General features: G+C 39.1%; 1 protein-coding gene across 3 annotated transcripts in view; it reads right to left on the bottom strand.

Annotated features, from left to right (window-relative positions):
- Positions 1 to 23,713, bottom strand: part of LOC126282147 (ubiquitin-protein ligase E3A) — a 126,420-nt gene that overhangs the window by 2,946 nt on the left and 99,761 nt on the right. The window contains exon 12 of one of the 3 annotated variants that reach the window (XM_049981650.1): positions 16,635 to 16,745. The exons of the other annotated variants lie outside the window; for them this stretch is intronic. Coding sequence (XP_049837607.1) covers positions 16,679 to 16,745 — 67 coding nt within the window. The 3' untranslated portion in view covers positions 16,635 to 16,678. The remainder of the gene's footprint in view (positions 1 to 16,634; positions 16,746 to 23,713) is intronic. 3 annotated transcript variants of the gene reach the window in all.

The following is a 23,713-nucleotide window of genomic DNA, read 5'->3' as shown; positions in this document are numbered from 1 at the left end:
CCTGAAGACTCAACAGCTGCTTCCCCTGGCCTGGTATAGGTTTATAGATGACATCTTTGTGGTCTGGACTCATGGTGAAGAAACACTCCTTAATTTCCTCCATAACCTCAACTCCTTTTTGAAGCTGAATTTCATCTGGTCCTTCTCCAAAACCCAAGCCACCTTCCTGGATGTTGACCTTCATCTTGTTGAAGCTCACATCCACACCTCTGTCCATATCAAACCCACAAACAAACAACAGTACCGTCACTTTGATAGCTTCCATCCATTCCACATCAAACGCTCCCTTCCCTACAGCCTAGGTATTTGTGGCAAACATATCTGCTCCAGTGACGAATCCCTCAACAATTACACCAATAAACTGACCAGTGCTTTCCTCTCCCGCAACTATCCTGCAGACCTTGTCCACAAACAGATCTCCCGAGCAATACATTCCTCCCCGTCCAACAATAATGTTCCTACCCTCAGACCACACACAAGCATCCCCCTTGTCACCCAATATTATCCTGGCCTCAAATACATCATAAATTACCCCGCCAGGGATATGACTTTCTCAAGTCAATCCCTGAAATGAGATCATCCCTTGACAAAATTCTCCCCACACCACCCAGAGTTGCCTTTCGTCGACCCCCTAACCTCCGTAACATCCTTGTTAAACTCTACAATATTCCCATACTACCTTCTCTACCCAGTGGTTCCTACCCTTATAACAGAACTCGCTGCAAAACCTACCCCATGCATCCCCCCACAACCACCTCCAGCCCCACTACTGGTAAAACATACACAATTCAAGGCAGGGCCACGTGTGAAACTACACGTCATTTATCAGCTGACATGCCTGCACTGCACAGCCTTTTACATTGGTATGACAACAACTAAACTGGCTAAGCGCATGGACGGGCATAGACGAACTGTCCGCCTAGGAGATGTCCAATACCCAGTAGCCCTCCAGCATAATTCTAGGGACCTAGGAACCTGCTACACCGTATGTACCATTTGGCTTCTCCCACCCAACACCAGTCCCTCTGAACTGCGGAGATGGGAATCTGCACTCCAACACATCCTTTCATCCCCCTGGACTGAACCTACGTTAAACAACCTCACTCCCATTTACTCTTCATTCTTCTCCTCTTTCTCTTTCCTCTTTAGCCATTCATGCATCTTTTCATCCTACATCTTTATACTATATACCTCTTTACTTCTGTATGCATCCTCTTTGGTTTGAAGCACAGTACTTACAGTAGAATATCTTTGGCTTCCCTCTGACAACCATGCCTCCATCCTTGCTACCCTCCATGTTTTCCTTTCCCTGTTGCTCCATAACCTGGGTTGTGAGTAACTAAATCCACTTTCCCTTCTTCCCTTTCTTTCCCCTCTCTCCTCCCTGATGAAGGAACATTTATTCTGAAAGCTAGGAATGTAAATTTTCGGTTGTTTTTTGTGTATCTATCGGCTGTACTGAGCTGAGGTAAGTACTGGCCAGCCCCTCTATCTCTTTGTTAGTATTTGTTTCAGAGCTTAAATTCTTTCAGTAGGAGCACAATAACCAGCTACACCAGGGAGTCCAGCACGTTTTAGATTTGTGGCTTTTGGGGAACATGCAGGAGGTGGGCATTTGCGGTGTCATAGAAGTGATGAGGGGAATGGATTCTGGGGAGAGGTTCTCGAAAGGGCCTAAGGCTTTAAGCAGGATTGCAGATTATGTTTGACTTCTGGCTGGAATCACTTCAGCAGAGTTTATAGGTAGAGGAGTCAGCAGATAGGATTATTAGGTCAGGATCTGTTCTGAGGCAATGTATGGCTGCCCTACCTTTCACAAAAGGTTGATGTAATTAGGAATGGACCTTAGGAAGGATCGCAGGACCGAGTTGGAGCTGACCAGCGATGGTAGAGGGGGAGATCATAGTTGAACTGTGATGTGAACTGGGAAGAGACATGGTTCAGTGTTGAGATTATGTTGGCTTCGGTTGGAGGGATTGATGGCAAAGAAGTGTTGACTGGAAGAAGGAGTGGAAAATCCAGGTGCAAGACCTGCTCTACCCACCCATCCAGCATTCCTATTCCGGTCCTGTCACAGGCTTATCCTACCCCATTAGAGGTTGGGGCACCTGTGAAAGCAGCCCTGTCATATACCAGCTCTGTTGTAATCATTACATAGATTTTTTTAAAAATTGGTACGACTATCAGCCAACTGTCCACTAGGACAAATGGCCATCACCAAACTGTAGCAAAGAGCAAAGTGGACCAGTCTATGGCACAACACGCAGCTGAACATAACATGGCTGGTTTCAACAGCTGCTTCACAACCCAGGCTAAAAAGACCCTTTCCTCTACCATCAGCTTTTCTGAACTGTGCAGATGGGAGTTATCCTTCCAACACATTCTCTGCTCCCAAAGTCATCCCAGGCACAACCTATGGTAACATCCTGTCCCAACAGCCTCCACCTAACAGTTACCACCCCTTCTGTCCTATAACCTCCATCCAGTTATCCAGTTCATATCCCCTCAGCCTCACTGTGCACTGCTAGGCCACAGCACCCACCTGTTTTCTTCCCTTCTCTGCTCGACATCACACGCAATCCTTTCCCCTTCCCTGCCCCAATCTGAATTGCTGCTTCCGTTCAACACAACTGCACTCTAGCTGGAGTTTTGGAGGTAGTAGTCATGCGAGTGTATGGTGTGCTTGCTTGCGTGGATGTGTGTTTCCCTTCTGAAGGTGGCTTTTGCTGAAAGCTCAGTCAGGCTGAATCAGTCTTTTCTTCTTATCCCATCTAATAAGTAATCTCTTACCTAAAGTTCTCCCTAAACCTCTCCATTCCTTTTCCTTCACCTCTCTTCCTTCCCCTTCAATTCTTCTGCCAGAAGGAGAAGCCACCGGCTCCAACAGCTTGTAAAAGTTAAACTTTTTTGTGTGTGCGTGTGTGTTCTCCTGCCACCGCTTGGTGAGTACATTTTTTATCTATCCATTTACATTATATTGTCTACAAGTTATTATTTGCCTCATAATATAAATACCCATTTTATGTAGAAAAAGGAATTAATGTAGAAATATGTCACTTGCTGGAATGTTTCTAACACGTAAGCACTTCCTTATTTCCATCAACTAGTACTGTTTCAAGAACGTCATCCAGACTTAAAATTACTTTTTTTGCTTCAAATTTCTCTCCTCAAATTCATTTTCTCCTGTGAAACTCTACTACTGAGTTTTCATTTGCTGCAAAAACAGGACAGAGTCATTTAAAGTTCATAGTCAACTGCAACTGTTACTGCTCCTCCTGATACTGAGAAAAGTTTTACTACAAAATTTTGTATGAAAGTGCAGCTTCAGGAAGAAATGTTAGTTCTACACAAAAGTTTCATAAACTGTAGAAGAATAACACTTTACCAACTACCTTCAGTGTAATCCCTTCAGCCCACGGCTGCCACACTAGTACAAGTTTATGTGCCGCAGATGATGAAAGAGACTGAAGAAATGTATGATGCAATAAAAGAAATTATTCAGATAGTTATGGAGACGAAAATTTAATAGTCATGGGGGGCTAGAAATCGATAGTATGGAAAGGAAGAGAATAAAAAATAGTAGATCAATATGGACGGAGGTAAGGAACTAAACAGGAAGTCGTCTGGTAAAACTTTATACAGAGCACAACCAAATCATAGCTAGCACTTGGTTTAAGAATCGTGAAAGAAAGCTGAATATGTGGAAGAGACCTGTAGACACCGGAAGGTTTCATATAGGTTGTATAATGGTAAGACACAGATTTAAGAACCAGGTTTTAAATTGTAAGACATTTACAGAGGCAGATGTGGACTCTGACCACAATTCATTGGTTATGAACTGTAGATTAAAACTGAAAAAACTGCAAAAAGGTAGGAATTTAAGGAGATGGGACTTGGATAAACTGAAAGAACCAGACATTGTAGAGAGTTTTAGAGAGAGCATCACGGAACGACTGACAAGAACAGGGGAAAGAAATACAAACGAAGAAGAATAGGTAGCTTTGGGAGATGAAATAGTGAAGGGAGCAGAGGATCAAGTAGGTAAAAAGGCGAAGGCTAGTAATAATCCTTTGGTCACAGAAGTGATATTGAATTTAATTGATGAAAGAATATAAAAATGTAGTAAATGAAGCAGGTAAAATGGAATACAAAGCCTCAAAAATGAGATCGACTGGAAGCGCAAAATGGCTAAGCAGGGATGGCTGGAGGACAAATGTAAGGATGTAGAAGCATGTAACACTAGGGGTAAGATAGATACTGCCTACATGAAAATTAAAGGGACTTCAGGAATTACTGCAACCAATCGCCATTTTTTCTTCAATTTTTATTTATTCATGGCCGGTTTCGAATCGTCTGGCAATTCATTATCAGATGATACCATTTAGTTTGGAGTATTGTGGGGATCGCGCATCTGTGGCAAATAGAGAGATGAAAAAGTGAGTACTGTATGTGGGAAGAATATTAAGATTGTAAGATTAATTTGATGGTATTACTCACTGTTTTTATTCTTGTGGCAGGCACTGCTCTGGAAAACATAACGTATGCTTTCCAGTATCGTTAAATGTCAAGTGAAACAGGCACTTTTCCCCTGATGGCAACTCCCATATACTTCACAAAATATAAACAAACCAGAGTGTGGCTGTTGTCTCCAAAGAGTTTTGTGGAGGCAGAGATTTTATTTGTTAATTTTTTGTTTTGTGCGACATTCATATATATTTATTACACTACTTCCTTTATAAAATTAGTATTACATTTTTACATTGCAAAATTTTCTTATGCTATTTACAAATCGCCATTTTTTCTTCAATTTTTATTTATTCATGACCGGTTTCGAATCGCCTGGCGATTCGATATCAGATGATACCGTTTAGTTTGGAGTATTGTGGCTCAAATTCAAAGATATAGTAGCAACAGCAATTGAGAGATTCATACCTCATAAATTGGTAAATGATGGAACTGATCCCCCATGGTACACAAAACAGGTCCGAAACCTGTTGCAGAGGCAACGGAAAAAGCATGTGAAGTTCAGAACGTGAAATCCTGAAGATTGGGTAAAATTTACAGACGCGCGAAATTTGGCACGGACGTCAATGTGAGATGCCTTTAATAGGTTCCACAACGAAACATTGTCTCGAAATTTGGTAGAAAATCCGAAGAAATTCTGTAAAGTACACAAGCGGCAAGACGCTGTCAATACCTTCGCTGTGCTGTGCCGATGGTACTGTTACCGACGACTGTGCCACTAAAGTGGAGCTATTGAACGTTGTTTTCCAAAATTCCTTCAACAGGGAAGACGAATGGAATATTCCAAAATTTGAAACACGAACAGCTGCTAGCATGAGTTTCTTAGCAGATACCTTAGGGGTTGCGAAGCAACTCAAATCGCTTGATACGTCAAGTCTTCAGGTCCAGATTGTATACCGATTAGGTTCCTTTCAGATTACACTGATACTATAGCTCCCTACTTAGCAATCATATACAACCGTTCGCTCACCGACAGATCTGAACCTACATATTGGAAAATTGCGCAGGTCGCACCAGTGTTTAAGAAGGGTAGTAGGAGTGCTCCATCAAACTACAGACCTACATCATTGACGTTGGGTTTTGGAGCATATACTGTATTCAAACATTATGAATCACCTTGAAGGGAACAATCTATTGATACGTAATCAGCATGGTTTCAGAAAACATCATTCTTGTGCAACACAGCTAGCTCTTTATTCGCACGAAGTAATGGCCGCTATCGACAGGGGATCTCAAGATGATTCCGTACTTCTAGATTTCCGGAAAGCTTTAGACACCGTTCCTCACAAGCAACTTCTAATCAAGCAGTGGGCCTATGGGGTATCGTCTCAGTTGTGCAACTGGATTCGTGATTTCCTGTCAGGAAGGTCACAGTTCGTAGTAATAGAAGGCAAATCATCGAGTAAAACTGAAGTGATATCAAGTGTTCCCCAGGGAAGCGTCCTGGGACCTCTGCTGTTCCTGATCTGTATAAATGACCTGGGTGACAATTTGAGCAGTTCTCTTAGGTTGTTCGCAGATGATGCTGTAATTTACCATCTAGTAAGGTCATCCGAAGACCAGTATCAGTTGCAAAGCGATTTAGAAAACACTGCTGTATGGTGCGGCAGGTGGCAGTTGACGCTAAATAACGAAAAGTGTGAGGTGATCCACATGAGTTCCAAAAGAAATCCGTTGGAATTCGATTACTCGATAAATAGTACAATTCTCAAGGCTGTCAATTCAACTAAGTACCTGGGTGTTAAAATTACGAACAACTTCAGTTGGAAAGACCACATAGAAGATGCAACAAGTCCACTACAGAGATAGTTTACACTACACTCGTTCGTCCTCTGTTAGAATATTAGTGCAAAAAAGGGCAGCTCGTTTTGTATTATCATGTAATAGGGAAGAGAGTTTGGCAGATATGATATGCGAGTTAGGATGGAAGTCATTAAAGCAAAGACGTTTTTCAGCGTGCCGAGATCTATTTAAGAAATTTCAGTCACCAACTTTCTCTTTTGTTGAGCCAAACCTACATAGGTAGGAATGATCATCAAAATAAGAGAAATCAGAACTCGAACAGAAAGGTTTAGGTGTTCATTTTTCCCACACGCTGTTCGGGAGTGGAATGGTAGAGAGATAGTATGATTGTGGTTCGATAAACCCTCTGCCAAGCACTTAAAAGTGAATTGCAGAGTAATCATGTAGATGTAGATGTAGAAATTTACAACACAGTGTTTAGGACAATGTTTCTGGTAATGCAGTTGTGTTTGGCATGTTTCTCATTGCTCAATAAATAGGATAGTCTACATATGGGGAGAGGAGGGAGGGAGGGAGGGAGGAACGGAAGGTCTGAAAGAGAGGGAGAAAAGATTTGTCTGTGTGTGTGTGTGTGTGTGTGTAAAAAAAAAGAGGTAGAGAGAATGGTGTTTTGGTGTGGAATGAGCGAGGTTGGGAATGAGTATGGGAGTGGAGGAGTACAGTATTCCAAATCCAGAATGAATAAAGTTTTATTTCGCTACCTAGCCAGGTAAATGGAACAATGAATACATACAGAAAGTGTAAACTGAAATTAATGAAAACCATTCTTGCTATTAAATTCAATAAGCAGTGCATATTAGAAAACATTATTCCTAATTATGTCAAAGTTGTAATCAATGGCCAGAGTAAATCAGCTTAGGCAGCCAAAAGTCACATGAATAAAAAATGAATCATTATAAACCAGAAGACTTACTCGATAAAGACATCTACAAGCTGCACTTAGAGTTAAGCAATCACCTTATGCTGTCGCAAAATGTAATATTCATAGAGTTAGTTCAGCAATCTGTGGGTAAAGAAATGTTGAAAATTTCATCCAAACAAAAGAAAAAGCTCTCAAACCTAATTGCCAAAAAAATCCACCAACTCCTACCCCAACTTAACTGATGACAATCATAATTTTTCTGGGAGGGTACTAAACACAACAAACATTAATTTCAACAACGCAGAACTAAATTTGCTAAATAAAGGGCTAAAACACAATATTACCACCAAACTTGTTGGAAACACTGTCAAAGATGTAATAACTGACACTAAGGTAGCCTGCCTATCAGCAAAACTAAATCAAAATGACCACAATGCTCTAGCACATGAAGCAAATAAAATAATAAAGAAAAACATAAAACCAAAAAACTCCACAATATTAGTCATAATGAGAAAAAAAAAAAACACCCAACTAGTTGATGATAATGCTGTTCTGGTTAAGGCTGACAAAAGTAATGCACCTGTAATAATGTATGAATCAGAGTACATTAACAAAACATTAGAATTTTTTAAAAATACCAACATAACTGAACTAGAATCTGAGCCTACCCCAAAATACCAAAACAAAATAAAAAACCTGTTAAAGAACTGCAACTTCCTCCTAACAACTTCTGAAGCCAAACACTGCATAATAATAAACCCAACAGCTCCAAAGCTCAGATCACAATCCAAGGTTCATAAACAAGGCCACCCACTACACCCAACAGTCAACTCAATTAACAGCATAAAAGATATCACTATTCCCACAACAGCACAATGTACATCCTTCGACATAGTAAACCTGTACATCAACATGTCTATAACAGAAACATTCCACATAATCAAAAACAACTTTTTGCATCATAAAAAGCTAAGTAACATAGAAATCTATGAACTGATGGATTTTCTTGGGTTAGTGTTGTCTCACAATTACTTTTCCTTTAATAATAAAATCTATATTCAGAAAGACGGTTTAGCAATGGGCAGTAGTTTAGCTGGCCTACTAGCTGACATCTATATTAATGATTTGGAAAACTAATTCTTTAAAGATAATCCAATGGAAAAAGAAAGTAATTTATTACAAATGCTATGTTGATGACACATTGATACTATACAATGGAACAACAACTGATATACAAAACTTAGCCTCTAAACTGAATAATATACATCCCACAATACGGTTTACAGTTGAACACCAAACACAACTGGGAATTAATTTTCTTGACTTAAACGTAACATGTCACAACTCCAAACGCAAATTCAACATTTAAAAGAAACCCACCATAACAGATGTTGCTATAAATAATACATCATGCCAACCAAATCAGCATAAACTAGCTCAACTGTGTAAACTGCTGTAAAAACCAAGGAACTAAACATTTTAAAAACAATAGCCCACAACAATGCTTATCACCCAACCATAGTTGACAAACTAGGTGCAAAGATGAAAACTAAGACAAAACCATCAACAAACCTTTCCTCAGCACCAGAAGAAACTAAATGTGTCTGTATGCCTTTCCTTGGTAATATATCATACCAACTTGCAAGACTATTCAAAACACATGAAGTCAAAATCAGTTTTCACACAAACAGCAAAATACAAAACAAAACAATTCACAACATTAAAACAACCAGCCCACGATATCACAAATCACGTATATACAAATTAACTTGTGACAGCTGTTCTTACTACTACATAGGAGAGATAGGAAGAAATTTTCAAATCCGATAGAAAGAGCACACTGACACACTCCGTTTAAATAATTTAAATAAATCCACTTTTGCAGCCCATCTAGCCCAAAATAGTCATTCAATCACAGACATAAAAACCAACCTCCACATTCTACACATTGCAGACAAAAGAATAAAAATAGACCTCTTGCAACAACTTTAAGTTTTCATGCTTAAAAATAAAACACCCCACACCATCTTAAATGAACAAATTGATTTAGCAAATAACCCATTCATCTAAAATTTTAAAGAGTCCTTAAATTTGAAAAACTAATAAATACTGTACTCATCCACTCCCACACCCATTCCCAACCTCACTCATACCACACCTAAACACCTCTCTCTTTTACACACACACACACACACACACACACACACACACACACACACACACACACACACACACAAAATTTTCCTTCTCTCCTCTCCCACCCCTTTGAACTTCACTACCAGAAACTTTGTCCTAAACAGCATTGTAAATGTTGTAAATAGCATAAGAAAATTTTCCAATGTGAAAACATGATACTAATTTTTATATAGGAAGTAATGTAATAAATATATATTTTATTACGAATGCTGCACAAAACGAAAAATTAACAAAGAAACTCTCTGTCTCCATAAAACTCTTTGGAGACAATAACAGCCACTCTCTTTGATTTGTTTATATTTTCTAAAGTGTGTGGGAGTCACCATCGGTGAAAAATTGCCTGTTTCACTTGACATTTAATGATACTGGAAAGCATACTTTATGTTTTCCAGAGCAGTGCCTGCCACAAGAATAAAAACAATGAATAATACCATCAAATTAATCTTACAATCTTCCCACATACAGTGCTCACTTTTCCATCTCTATATTGCCACAGATGCACAACCCCCACAATACTCCAAACTAAATGGTATCATCTGATGATAAATCACCAGGCAATTCGAAACCGGTCATGAATAAATAAAAATTGAAGAAAAAATGGCGATTGGTTGCAGTAATTACTGAGAACTTGAGCAAGACAGTCGCAGTGTTCCAAATCCAGCCTGCTAAAAATTAAAAAGACCATTGGAGAAAAGATAACCACCTTTAAGAATATCAAGAACTCAGTTGGAAAACCAGTCTTAACCAAAGAAGGGAAAACAAAGGTGGAAGGAGTATATAGAGAGTCTATACAAGGGCGATGTACTTGAGGGCAATATTATGGAAATGGAAGAGTACGTAGATGAAGGTGCAACAGGAGATCTGATACTGAGTGAAGAGTTTGACAGAGCACTGAAAGATCTAAGCTGAAACAGGGCCCTGGGAGCAGACAACATTCCATTAAGACTACTGATAGCCTTGGGAGAGTCAGCCATGACAAAACTCATCCACCTGCTGAGCAAGATGTATGAGACAGGCGAAATACCCTCAAACTTCAAGAAGAATATAAAAATTCCAATCCAAAAGAAAGCAGGTGTTGCAAGGGTTGAAAATTACCGAACTAACTGTTTAATAAGTCACAGTTGCAAACTACTAACTCTTTACAGACAAATGGAAAAACTGGTAGAAGCCAACCTCGCAGAAAATCAGTTTGCATTCTGTAGAAATATTGGAACATACAAGGTAATACTGATCCTACAACTTATCTTAGAAGATAGGTCAAGGAAAGGCAAACCTACGTCTCTAGCATTTGTAGACTTAGAGAAAGTTTTTGGCAATGTTGACTGGAAAACCCTCTCTGCAATTCTGAATGTAGCAGGAGTAAAATACAGGGAGCAAAAGACTATTTACAATTCGTACAGAAACCAGATGATAGTTATAAGTTGAGGGGCATGAATGGAAAGCAGTGGTTGAGAAGGGAGTGATACATGGGTTGTAGCCTATCCCCAATGTTATTCAATCTGTATATTGAGCAAGCAGTAAAGGAAACAAAAGAAAAATTTGTAGTAGGTATTGAAATCCATGGAGAAGAAATAAAAACTTTGAGGTTTGCTGATGACATTGTAATTCTGTCAGAGACCGCAAAGGACTTGGAAAAGCAGCTGAATGGAACGGACAGTACCTTGAAAGGAGGATATAAGATGAACATCACCAAATGGGGATAATATAATGCAGTCGAATTAAGTCAGGTGATTATGAAGGTATTAGATTACGAAATGAGACAAAGTAGTAGATGAGTTTTGCTACTTGGGCAACAAAATAACTGATGATGGTTGAGGTAGAGAGGATATAAAATGTAGACTGGCTATGGCAAGGAAACCATTTCTGCACAAGATAAATTTGTTAACATCAAGTATAGATTTAAGTGTCAGGAGGTCGCTCCTGAACGAACAGGGTGACACAGAATAACAGGAATGTTTGAAATGAGTATTGGCACCTATGGGCAGATGGCAGCACTGTAGGTTCATGACAGTTAGCAAGTAAACAGTCTGCCATTTCAGTAATCATGAGTCAGTGGAACGGACAACAGTGCGTGTTAGCCTTTTTTTTTTTTAATAAAAACAATGATAGTTTGGTAGTGGCGCAGAGGGAGTTTCGACGTTTTTATAATTTATGATGTCATGATGGCATTCTGTTGAAGCACTTGATAAAATGTTGGATTAATAACTTTGAAGAGACTGGATCTGCCCTCAAGAAGAAACCAACAGGACGACCAAGAAGTGTGTGTTCTCCAGCAAACATTGATGTTGTTCGCGAGTCTGTCTTACGGAGCCCATTGGTGTTCAATTCGTAAGCAAGCAGCAGTGGTTGGAATGTCCCAGGAGTGTGTTCCCAGAATTCTTCATCTTTATTTAAAATTTCATCCATAAAAACTACAAATGGTGTAACAATTGAAGGACATCGATTATGGTAACGATTAGGATTCTGTCAACAAATAATAACAAAAATATACAATAATGATGAATTTCTAAAAAACACGTTTCCCACATAAAGTGTATAGTAACCACAGTTTAGTCAGCTATCAGCTGAGTGAATTAGCAGTATAGTTAAAAGTTGATTACTCAACTCTCTACATTAAATTCTTGATTTCTTAGGATGGATAGAATGTATGACTGCTGCATAGGGACACAGGAGGAGCTGGCCATTGTTCACAAACAGCTGAGCATGTTGATGGCCACAGTCAGCCATCTTCAGGCTGCTGCCACAGAGTGTAGCGGTAGTGTGGAGTCTGGTGCGTCGCATGGCACACCCCAGGTGTTACATGCTTCACCCACAGTCCCTGCTTTCGAGACATCTTTGCGGGTACCGGGCGCGGTTGGGCCACCCCAAGGGGAGTGGCAGGTTCAACAGCGTTCGCATCACATGAGCAAGTGTTGCTCATGGCTGCAAAGTGTTGCTCATGGCTGCAAAGTGTTGCTCATGGCTGCAAAGTGTTGCTCATGGCTGCAAAGTGTTGCTCATGTCGACACCAATGTCTCCTGCCGTCTGGGTTCAGAGGTCATCCTCTGTTCATACAGGCGGTGGGCAGAGTTGGTGAAGTTGGTGAAGGCGGCGGAAAGCCTTGTTTGCGGGGTGGAATCGGAGCTAACTATTTGTAGTGACGTTCCCAGAACCGATCAGGGTCCTGTGGTTTGAAGCTGAGTGGAAGGCTTAAACAAGAGGCTGAGACGATTCTGCGGAGATTTGGGGTGCAAATTTCTCGACCTCCGCTATCTGGTGGAGAAATGTAGGGTCCCCCTGAATAGGTCAGGTGTGCACTACACACAGGAAGTGGCTACAAGAGGAAGCAGCTACAAGGGTAGCGGAATGTGTGTGGAGTGCACATGTGAGTATTTTAGGTTAGAGAATTCCCTAGGCTTGACAAGATGCCTCATGAGATGCCACAAGGTAGCAGTAGGCAAAACCCAACAGGCAATGACAATATTAATGTGATAGTAGTAAACTGCAGGAGCGTCCATAGAAAGGTCCCAGAACTGCTCTCATTAATAAACAGTCACAATGCCCACAAAGTACTAGGGGCAGATAGTTGGCTGAAACCAATGTAAACAGTAATTAAATTCTAAACTCACATTGGAATGTATAATGCAGAGAGAGGCTGGACAGTGAAAGGCGAGGCATGTTTTAGTGATAAAAAGTGCAATAGTATCGAAGGAAATTGACGGAGATCCGAAATTGGAAATAATTTGGGTGAAGGTCACGGTTAAAGCAGACTCAAACATTATAATTGGATGTCTCTATAGGCCCCTTGGCTCAGCAGTAGTTGTGGCAAAACACCTGAAGGAAAATTTGGAAAATATTTCTAGTAGATTCCCCGACCATGTTCTAGTTTTGGGTGGAGATTTTAATTTACCAGATACAGACTGGGAGACACAAATGTTTATAACGGGTGGCAGGGGCAAAGAATCCAGTGAAATTTTTGTAAGTGCATTATCTGAAAACTACCTTTAGCAGTTAAACAGAAAACAGACTCGTGGCGAAAACATATTAGACCTTCTGTTGACAAACAGACCTGAACTATTTGAAACAGTTAAAGCAGAACAGGGAACCAGCGATCATAATGCAGTTACAGCATCGGTGATTTCAGCTGTAAATAGAAATATTAAAAAAGGTACGAAGATTTTTCTGTTTAGCAGAAGTGACAAAAAGCAAATGTCACAGTACTTGACAGCAAAACACAAAAGTTTTATCTCAAGTACAGACAGTGTTGAGGACCAGTACACAAAGTTAAAAACCATCATACAATATGCATTAGATGAGTATGTACAAAGCAAGATTGTAAGAGATGGAAAAGAGCCACCGAAGTACAACAACCAACTTAGAAAACTGCTATGGAAGCAAAGGGAACTTCACAGCAAACATAAACATAGTCAAAGCCTTGCAGACAAACAAAAATTACATGAAGCGAAATGTAGTGTGAGGAGGGCTATGCGAGAGGCGTTCAACGAATTTGAAAGTAAAGTTCTATGTACTGACTTGGCAGAAAATCCTAAGAAATTTTGATCTTATGTCAAAGGGGTAGGTGGATCAAAACAAAATGTCCAGACACTGTGACCAAAATGGTACTGCAACAGAGGATAACAGACTAATGGGAGAAATATCAAATGTCTTTTTCCAAAGCTGTTTCACAGAGGAAGACTGCACTGTAGTTCCTTCTCTAGGTTGTTGCACAGATGACAAAATGGTATATATTGAAATAGATGACAGAGTGATAGAAAAACAATTAAAATCGCTCAAAAGAGGAAAGGCCGCTGGACCTGATGGGATACCAGTTTGATTTTACACAGAGTACGCAAAGGAACTTGCCCCCCTTTTTTGCAGCGGTGTACCGTAGGTCTCTAGAAGAGAGTAGCATTCCAAAGGATTGGAAAAGGGCACAGGTCATCCCTGGTTTCAAGAAGGGACATCGAACAGATGTGCAGAACTATAGACCTATATCTATAATGTCAATCAGTTGTAGAACTTTGGAACAGGTATTATGTTCAAGTATAATGACTTTTCTGGCGACAAGAAATCTACTCTGTAGGAATCAGCATCGGTTTCGAAAAAGACAATCGTGTGAAACCCAGCTCACACTATTCGTCCACGAGACTCAAAGGGCCATAGACATGGGTTCCCAGGTAGATGCCATGTTTCTTGACTTCCACAAGGTGTCTGGTATAGTTCCCCACAGTCGTTTAATAAACAAAGTAAGGGCATATGGGCTATCAGACCAATTGTGTGATTGAATTGAAGAGTTCCTATATAACAGAACACAGCATGTCCTCCTCAATCGAGAGAAGTCTTCCGAAGCAAGAGCGATTTCCAGTGTGCCTCAGGGGAATGTCATAGGACCGTTGCTATTCACAATATATATACATGACCTTGTGGATAACATCGGAAGTTCACTGAGGCTTTTTATGGATGAAGCTGTAGTATATCGAGAGGTTGTAACAATGGAAAATTGTACTGAAATGCAAGAGAATCTGCAACAAATTAAAGCATGGTGCAGGGAACGGCAACTGAATCTGAATGTAGACAAGTGTAATGTGCTGCGAATACATAGAAAGAAAGATCCTTTATCATTTAGGTACAATATAGCAGGTCAGCAACTGGAAGCAGTTAATTCCATAAATTATCTGGGAGTACGCATTAGGAGTGATTTAAAATGGAATGACCATATAAAATTAATCGTCGGTAAAGCAGATGCCAGACTGAGATTCATTGAAAGAATCCTACGGAAAACCAGTCCGAAAACAAAGGAAGTAGGTTACAGTACACTTGCTTGCCCACTGCTTCACGCGTGCCTGTGGTCTATTTTTGACAAAAGCCTTGTTGGTCAGATGCTCTCTTTCCGACAGTATTTTTCTTGTGCCTTTCTGTGATTTAAGATGAGCACTTGAGCATACCAAAGATTGCACTACATTTGATTTTGCATCCACAGTTAGCCATGAAAAAGATCTGTTCCCAATATATTCTGCACAATTTATCCGAATCTCAAAAACAGGCAATTGTCAACAAGTGAAACAAATGATTAAAAAATTCAACTGAAGAAATGCAAAATCTGCATATAGCGTCATAAAATAAAAGTAATCTATTTGTAAGATGAAAAACTAAGCAGTAATCAACTGTGTGCGTGTTCCAAGATGAATAGAAACCCACACAAATGGTTCATTCACAAGTACTTCAAAGTAAATGATAGCAACACCCCCCCCCCCCCCCCCCAGCCCCTCTATACTGCAGTGACCACTGCTTTAGAGCAGTGTTTCTTAATTGTGCCTCATGTCACAGAACCCTGGGGTTTCATGGTCGCTCAAGGATTCCACAAAACTTTTGCAAAACATTCAACAAAGTAACTTAAAAAACAATAAAAACTAATGCCTCTGCAAAGAAACACCATTTAATCCTAGTTTTCAATTGCAAATTTGAATAGTTTGTAAGAATGTCCATGTCTACAAAACATTTAGACAGTAAACCCCTTCCAGCTCTTGAAGGAAATCTTATAAAAGGAAATGTATGTTTGCTTAAGAAGAGATTTGTGAGTGTTTTACATTTTGCTGTTATCATCATTATCAACATAAGTAGTCATTTAAACTTTTTTCCTCCTGGAGAAGAAAGAAGAGAAGGAAGGAGAGGGGAGACGAGTGGAGAGATGATGGGGAACTGAAAAGAAGAAATCTAAATTGTTTGTTTTAAAATTGTTACCAACACTTCATTGCAGCATGATGTAATGGCTAAAAAAGAAAAAAATTCTGAAGTGTTCTAATGCAGAACTTGATTTTTCTGCTTCCAAATCATTGACAAGCTCATTTGCTAAAGGTAATTATAATAATAATAAAAATGATACCAATGAAATTGTCCTGAAAATAGTCAATACTTCTACAAAAAATCGATCCAGATCAGTTGCTATATAGCTTTGGCAGTATGATAGAAATTACAGATTTTTAGGATTCACTAACAATAATGATAATTGACAGAAATCACGAAAAGAGTGAATAAAAAAAAGCAGTTGAAGTTTGTTACTTAGTCACCTGTTGGATATTGCAAAGTGGAGAAGCCTACTCAGTTCCACAAAAATTAATAAATCCACTACGGAGAAGGTAAAATGTACGTTAGGTGAAAAATCAACAAAAGAAACAGCTAATATATCACTTTCAAGTGAAACAGTAGCTCAACACGTAATACGAGGGTGGTTTGAAAAGTTCTCGGAACGGAACAGAAAAAAAGTACTTACATCATTGAAACTTTTCTTAGTTTTCAATGCAGTCTCCTTGTAGATTAATGCACTTGGTCTGACGATGTTCCAGTGCCTTGATCCCATCTCGATAATGAGTTTCCTCCAGGCCTGCAAAATAGTAGTCAACTCTGGCTATCAATTCTTCGTTTGAAGTGAATCTTCGCCCACCAAGAAAAATTTTCAGTTTTGGAAAGAGATGGAAGGCTGATGGAGCCATATCAGGTGAATTCATACCTTAGTTCATGTACTTTTGCCATAGTGATGGCACATGTGTGCGGAGGTGCATTGTCTTGATGGAAGATGACTTTCTACCTTGCTAAACGTGGCCTTTTTTGCGTATCTTTTGTTGCAATTTGTCCAGGAGGTTAGCACAGTATCCTCCAGTAATTGCTTGCCCAGTGGGGAGATAATCTACAAACAGAACCCCCTTCGCATCCCAGAACACTGAGGCCATGACCTTCCCCACCGAATGAATTATCTCTGCTTTCTTTCGTGGCAGAGAATCAGCATATTTCCACTGCTTTGACTGTTGTTTTGTCTCTGCAATATAGTAGTGCACGTGGCACGTGTTTACAGGTAACAGTCCAATGAATATCATGTGAACAACTCGTTCAAACCACCCTCGCAGATTTACCAACCAACATACATAATGAGCTTACTCTCTGTCTCTAATGATGCAAATTTTCATAACAAATGGATTGAATCTAATGATGTAACAGGACTCACAGTACTGACTGCAACAGCTACCACAAAAACATTTTACTGCAGAACCTTCTTTGATGCTAATCTATAGTAACAGGTACTACTGGAGTCTACATACTTGGTCTCTGAAACTCTTTTCTTGAAGAGAATAAAATACCACGGAACAATTGCAGTCTTCTCTCTGCCAATAGATCAACTCTCAATGGATCACAGGCCATTAGTGGTGTAATTAATGGAGCTGTACAGCTTATTAAGAACATCGCCAACAAAAAATATTCTAGAAGCCACTGCACGATTAACAGGCAGGCACTTGCTGCAAAATAATTACCACCCAGTTGCATGTATCCTCTTCACAAGGTCAAAATTATTAACTTACTAGAATCTCTGCCACTAAATAATGCGAAATCCTGAGGAGTGTACATGTATCTCTTATTTCACATACTGGAGTCAGAGGATTATCTCAAGGAAAGATAATAAGCCATATTTTTTGAACTGAGATACGAGTGTGTGTGCTTTCTGTTTAAAAAAACAGCTTTGAATTGAAACTATCAAATTTTCAGTAGTAACTGGTTTCTTTAAATGGCCTATTTAAGCAACTTTTTACTCTGCTCTACAAATGCTAAGGAAAAACTGACCAAAGACAGTTAAAGAAAACTTAGATGGCGGGATGTGTTAACAGCAGAGAAGCCTGTGCACGAATGCACTGTATGCATTTGACAGTTCATGTAGCACGGTATTCGATGAAGGTGGTTGTGGAACTGATTAGTGCGACATTCCATGTGGTACAGTAACATGTCTGCAAGACATCATTACAGTGCTTGTGTTTGTGGACGACTAGTCTGACAGCTTGAAGTCAGCTCAAGTGCCAAAACCTGGTCACAGAAATGTTACCACTGTGGCTACAGTAGTAGGCATGTTCAAATGTGACATCACACGATTAAAATAGGCCACTGAAGGTGGAAATGCCCCTACGGAAGCATGCCAGTGGTTGGAGGCGGACCATCACATCACAAGAGGATCAATACATAGCCACAGTGGCAGAAAGGAACAGACATCTCACTCCTAGATTACAGCAAGACGGTACTGTAAGGAATTTATTCTGGGTCATGCATGCCTGTTAAGGAATGCGGTAGGCCTTTACTTTCTATTTATGGATGATGATGCCTTCCCACACAGGACCACTGAAATGTCTGGCACACTGGAAAGTGGAGACATTGGACATTGAACATAAAGAATGACCTGCATACTCCCTGGGCCTAAATCCTATAGATAGAGGTCTACGCGGATAAGAAAAGTGCAATCCGCATCCGCAAGGTCCTAATCCGCAACCGCATCCGCAGCAATTAATCCGCATCTGCAAGTTCCTTATCCGCATCCGCAAGTTCCTTAACCGCATCCGCATATATTTAAGTTTTGAATGAGTAATTGATAGTAATAAACAGTAGTAATTAGAATTATGGTATGTAATGACACAGTTATTGTTAGGGTGACATATCTGTGACAACTTAACTACTTTTGACTTCTTAAATGACAGGAAATGCTCTATACCTACTCTAAAGCACACCATTCCAAACGGGAAAGCATTGGTGCCTCGGAGCACACACAGTAGCGGCTCGGATCTCTTGAGATTATCAACGCTATTTAAAAAAATAAAATTCAATGTAATAGTATTAAATGATGGAAATACGTGTATAGAAACAATTATATTTGGCTGCTCTTGTGCCAAGGCAGCTGAAAATGATGATGGTTTTAAACCGTTACTAGCACATTGCATCATTTACCGACAGTTTTTTTGTACTCACTGCTTGGATGTGTCAAATTTTGAAGCCATTCATGTCAGCTGATGATTATATTATAGCTTACGCGTTCCGTTCTCGTCATTTTCCAGACGAAAATATTTTACAGTATAAGGCCTACACGGCAAAATGCAGGGGCACCTGTGAAAAAGTTAAACTGCCAGCAATAATTGACACTGTCTAGAAGAAATAACTCGTCTTCCGAAGAGTGACAACAAAATCAGTGGTTATAGAAATTAGGAGTGGTTGGATGAAGTAGCAGTTCCTTAGCACTCACTGCACCGTATTTGGCCCACACATCAATAAAAACTGTGCCGTCTCGAGAAACCCAGATCCACATGCAACTTCGAATGGTAAAATGTCTTTGCAGACAAGATTGGTCAGTTTTTCTGTCGCGGCTGTCTTCAAATTTGGCGGTACTTCAGAAACTTTCACGTCTCTCTTGGTATTTAAATAAGTAATTATGCTACTTTGTTGAGCCTCACACGAATGTTTTAACAAATTTGAAGTTCCATTTTTGTGTCCAGTGTAGGAATATACTTTTTTACATGCAAAACGAGCCACTATATCTATTATCTTTTCGTTGCCATCAAATACATATGCGAATTTTTCCAAATTGGCGATTTCAATTTGTTTTCCTTCACTAATGTGAAATCACCTTTTTTCCCCTTACATGAAATTGTATACATCGATATGGTGTTCATTTGAAGAAAGAACTCTCACTGGTATTTGCTACGGTCACTCCAAAGTGCTAACTGAAGTCAGCGGAAAATTGCAATGGGCACTTGCCTGGTAGACAGTGGGCAGGTTTGCCACCCAGAGAGCACTTCACAGACCACACAAAAGACACGGTCGCGGAAATGGATTAGGCGCAGGTCTCTTGGGTACAGCTACGTCGGTCGTAGCCAGGGTCTGAGGACAACAGACACCTGCTCTACCCGTGCCCTGCAAGATTCCAAGAATGTCAACAGCCTTGAAGTTTTGAACTAACATTGCAACATACGTACTGGGCAGATGCCTTGCTCATTATCCGCAGATGACCCGTGGATATCCCCGCCGGTCGCAATTTTATCCGTCAAGTAACAGATACCACAGATATCCATGGATATCTGCATCTGCGCAGACCTCTACCTATAGAGCATGTCTGGGATGCTCTTGACAGACTCATTTCTGTACTAACACCACCCCTGAACCATGCAAGAACTGAAAACTGCCTTGAAAGAGTGAGATAATATTCTCCTTTCAAGGACTCCTCAACAGTTTGGCAGTCAGCATGAATAACAGGTGAAAAATGTGCATTAGTGCCCAAAAAGGACATACTCCTAACTAAGAGTTGAACATTGACCTTTATGTTTGAAGTCTGACCTGCGTCAACCAAGAACATTATTTGTCTGTCTGTTATTCCGCCTTTCCACGTGGTGAAGTCTGTATAATTTTTTGTTATGAATATACCAATCCATTTCTACTATGTATGTACTGTGTTTCACATTGTACATCATTATCTGTGATTGTTCATGTCCAACAATGTCTCTGTTCCTTGACAGTTTCAAGCAGTGTAGAAAAATCAAGGGCTCAATTTAACTCTTCAAGGCAAGTAAATGAATCTACTAATCAAGAAAACACTTTTGCCTTCAAGAAAAATAAACTGGACCATTTGAATATACACAATGGGTTTGATTGCTTCCTGACAATAAAAGACATTTTAGAAGAGGAAAGGCTTAAAACAGAAGGTATGTTCATTGAAGTTATTCAGTGCCTGAAAGATCTGAATGAAAATTTTAATTAGTATTTTCCAAATGAATAGTACATTATACAGCAAAATGAGCACTGGGTTACAAGCCTACACATTGTGAATGCACGATCTTCTACCATATCTGCAGAAGAATACGAAACTGACATCTAGTTCATTGTTGGAAGAAAAATTTGAATTTATGTTGTTACCGAAATTCTGCTGCAGTGTAGAATGCTTGTAAACATACCAGCAATTATTGCAAAGGGCCATGTTGATACTTTTACCATTTGCAACTTCATACATGCACAAAACAGAGTTCTCCACTTATGTGTCAACAAAAAACTAAATCTCAACAGGCTCACTGCCAAACCTGTTACAAGAATTCAGCTTTCATCAATAAAGTTTAATGGCAAGTGTAACTGCAAAAATAAGAACCAATACAACTTATTTAATTAAAGTTTAAAAATCCTAACTGATCATGTTATTTCAAATTTAAGAGGATTCAGATTAATTTTGAAATTACTTTTTGAAGTAAATAAATGTTATTTCAAATTATTGCCAATTTTGTTGCAAATAATAAATTTTCACAATGTTGGATTAAAAACATACTAAAGAAACAAACCAGGGGTTCTGTCACAAAAATGGCATGCCAAAGTGCTCTACTCATTGAAAAGATTAAGAATCATTGTTTTAGAGGATCTAAAACTAGTTAATTCTGAATAGTATACAATTATCTATTTGCCACAAGTTGCCACAGAAGTCAGTAACAAGAAACAAAACGATTACACCATTCTTCATTATGACAATGCCAGCTGTCAACAGCATGTCAAACAATTGATTATTTGACAGAGAAAAACCATTGAATTAATGTCTCATTGCCTTTATTCAAGTGATTTATCATCTAGTGACCTCTTTACACTCCAGTTGCTTGCAGTTAATGCTGTTTCTGGTTTCTCGACCTTCGAAGTCTCGAAGTCTGTGATTACCTCAGATCCCCTCCTGGAGCTCCTCTGACAAATCACTGATCTGAGTCTTATTTTCTTTTTCCCTTTGTGATCCACCTTCATTTCTTTCTTTTGCCATCTATTATTTCACTTGTTTTATATGGCCATAACACAGAAACCTCTTCCTCTCAATAGCTACCTTATTTGAAAAATGTAGTGCCTTAAGCTGCTGTAAAATACTTAAGTTATACAACCAGTTTCAGTCATCTAACCATCACCCAGTTCATAAAAGTATTCATAGAATCATATCAGGTGAAATATAGCCATGAATAATACAAAAGTTATCATTACGTCATCAATCTGTAAGAACTGTGCTAGTCAGTGCATTCATTCACATTAAAACTGTAATTCGCTTTAATACTGGAGAGTTGCCTCCTAAAAATATATTAGCTTCTATTATGTTCCCTTCTATTTCCACCATTTTTCTGATTTCTTCATTTCTGAACTGTCTACTCTTGAGAATGCAGCATTTTCTCCAGTAATCCATTTCTGTATCGCAGCTGATCATTTATTTCTTCCTTATTGCCAAAATTTCCTGACCCATTATACATATATACATTTGTTCGTAACCTTTTTAATTTTGTTTCTGAGGTTACTACGTCTAAGGATTGTATTTAGTTCTCAACTAAAACATTTCCTTTACTCAGTCTAATTGTTAATAGCTTCTACAATCTTTCCTTTCTTAGGTTATACCTCCATATTTCATAGAAAATTAAGATTAAAATTCCCAGCATCTTATCATTTTCCAGGTTCCAAGAACAGAGTGGAAAACTGCTTCCAGAATTGGTTACAATGCTTGCAAATGTGTATAAATTTTAATGGTGGTTATTTTGAGAAACAATAAAGAGATGTATATGAAAACAATTCATTCCTTTTGTAAAAACTTACAAAGGTGGCATTGTTGCTCCTGGTTATAAACTCCTATGGTCAATGAGTTGGCTGTAGGACACATCATTACAGTCTTTGGTGGTGACGAATGGAATAATCTAATGTACAGTAAGCCGGAATGTGGATAAATGTTTCAAGATGCCGAGATGATATCATATCAATGTAACAATCAAGGATCAGACTGATTTTTGGGACTTCTTCACAGATACATTTACTATAATCTCCTAATTTGGAAAACATACTTTTATAGTTTTACAAATGTGGGCCAAAACTGAATGACAAAGATTTTCCTGTCAAAATTTAAATTCTTATTGTGTGCTCAACTGGGTACAGCAATTCATAGGGCTGTATCAATGACTATACCTGGTTGGAAATCAAAGATGACCTTAAACTATGCAAGTAATCAACACTCCTGGATGGAAACAAAATGACTTGTGTGTTGGTTGGAAGGGACAGGGGTTGGTCAGGGAGGGGTTAGGCGTGTGGAACATAATCTCCTCCTCGAATCAGGCAGGACTACAGAGTATTGAACAGAAAAAGTAGACACCAAAGGAGTATAATAAATAAATGTTATTGGAGTTTTACTTAGGAGAATGGTAGCACATTTAACACTCAATACGCCAGGTACTAGCAAATCAAAGAAGAAAGAACAAATACTTTCAATAGTGTAGAGAGTAGAAACTAATAGCAGAAGCAATGGTAATTTGTACATAAAGTAATAACTTGCTTAATGAGAGATGTAATTAAGGAACAGGAGCAAAGTAACACTATTGTAACATACAAGAAGATAGTTCTAGTTTTAATTATTTTGTGACATGGGAAATTAGTAGTGAAGTTGACAAATATACTGCTACCTAAACAAATACTGAGATGACAGACAGAAGTCATCACATTGCAACTGCACGATAGAAACAAAATAGTATACTGCTAAATTTTCATTATAATATTTGCAGA

The sequence above is a fragment of the Schistocerca gregaria genome, chromosome 7, assembly GCF_023897955.1.
Source record: "Schistocerca gregaria isolate iqSchGreg1 chromosome 7, iqSchGreg1.2, whole genome shotgun sequence".
NCBI classification, from domain to species: domain Eukaryota; kingdom Metazoa; phylum Arthropoda; class Insecta; order Orthoptera; family Acrididae; genus Schistocerca; species Schistocerca gregaria.
The sequence above is the reverse complement of the archived record's forward strand: the minus strand, read 5'-3'. Positions and strand labels throughout refer to the sequence as shown.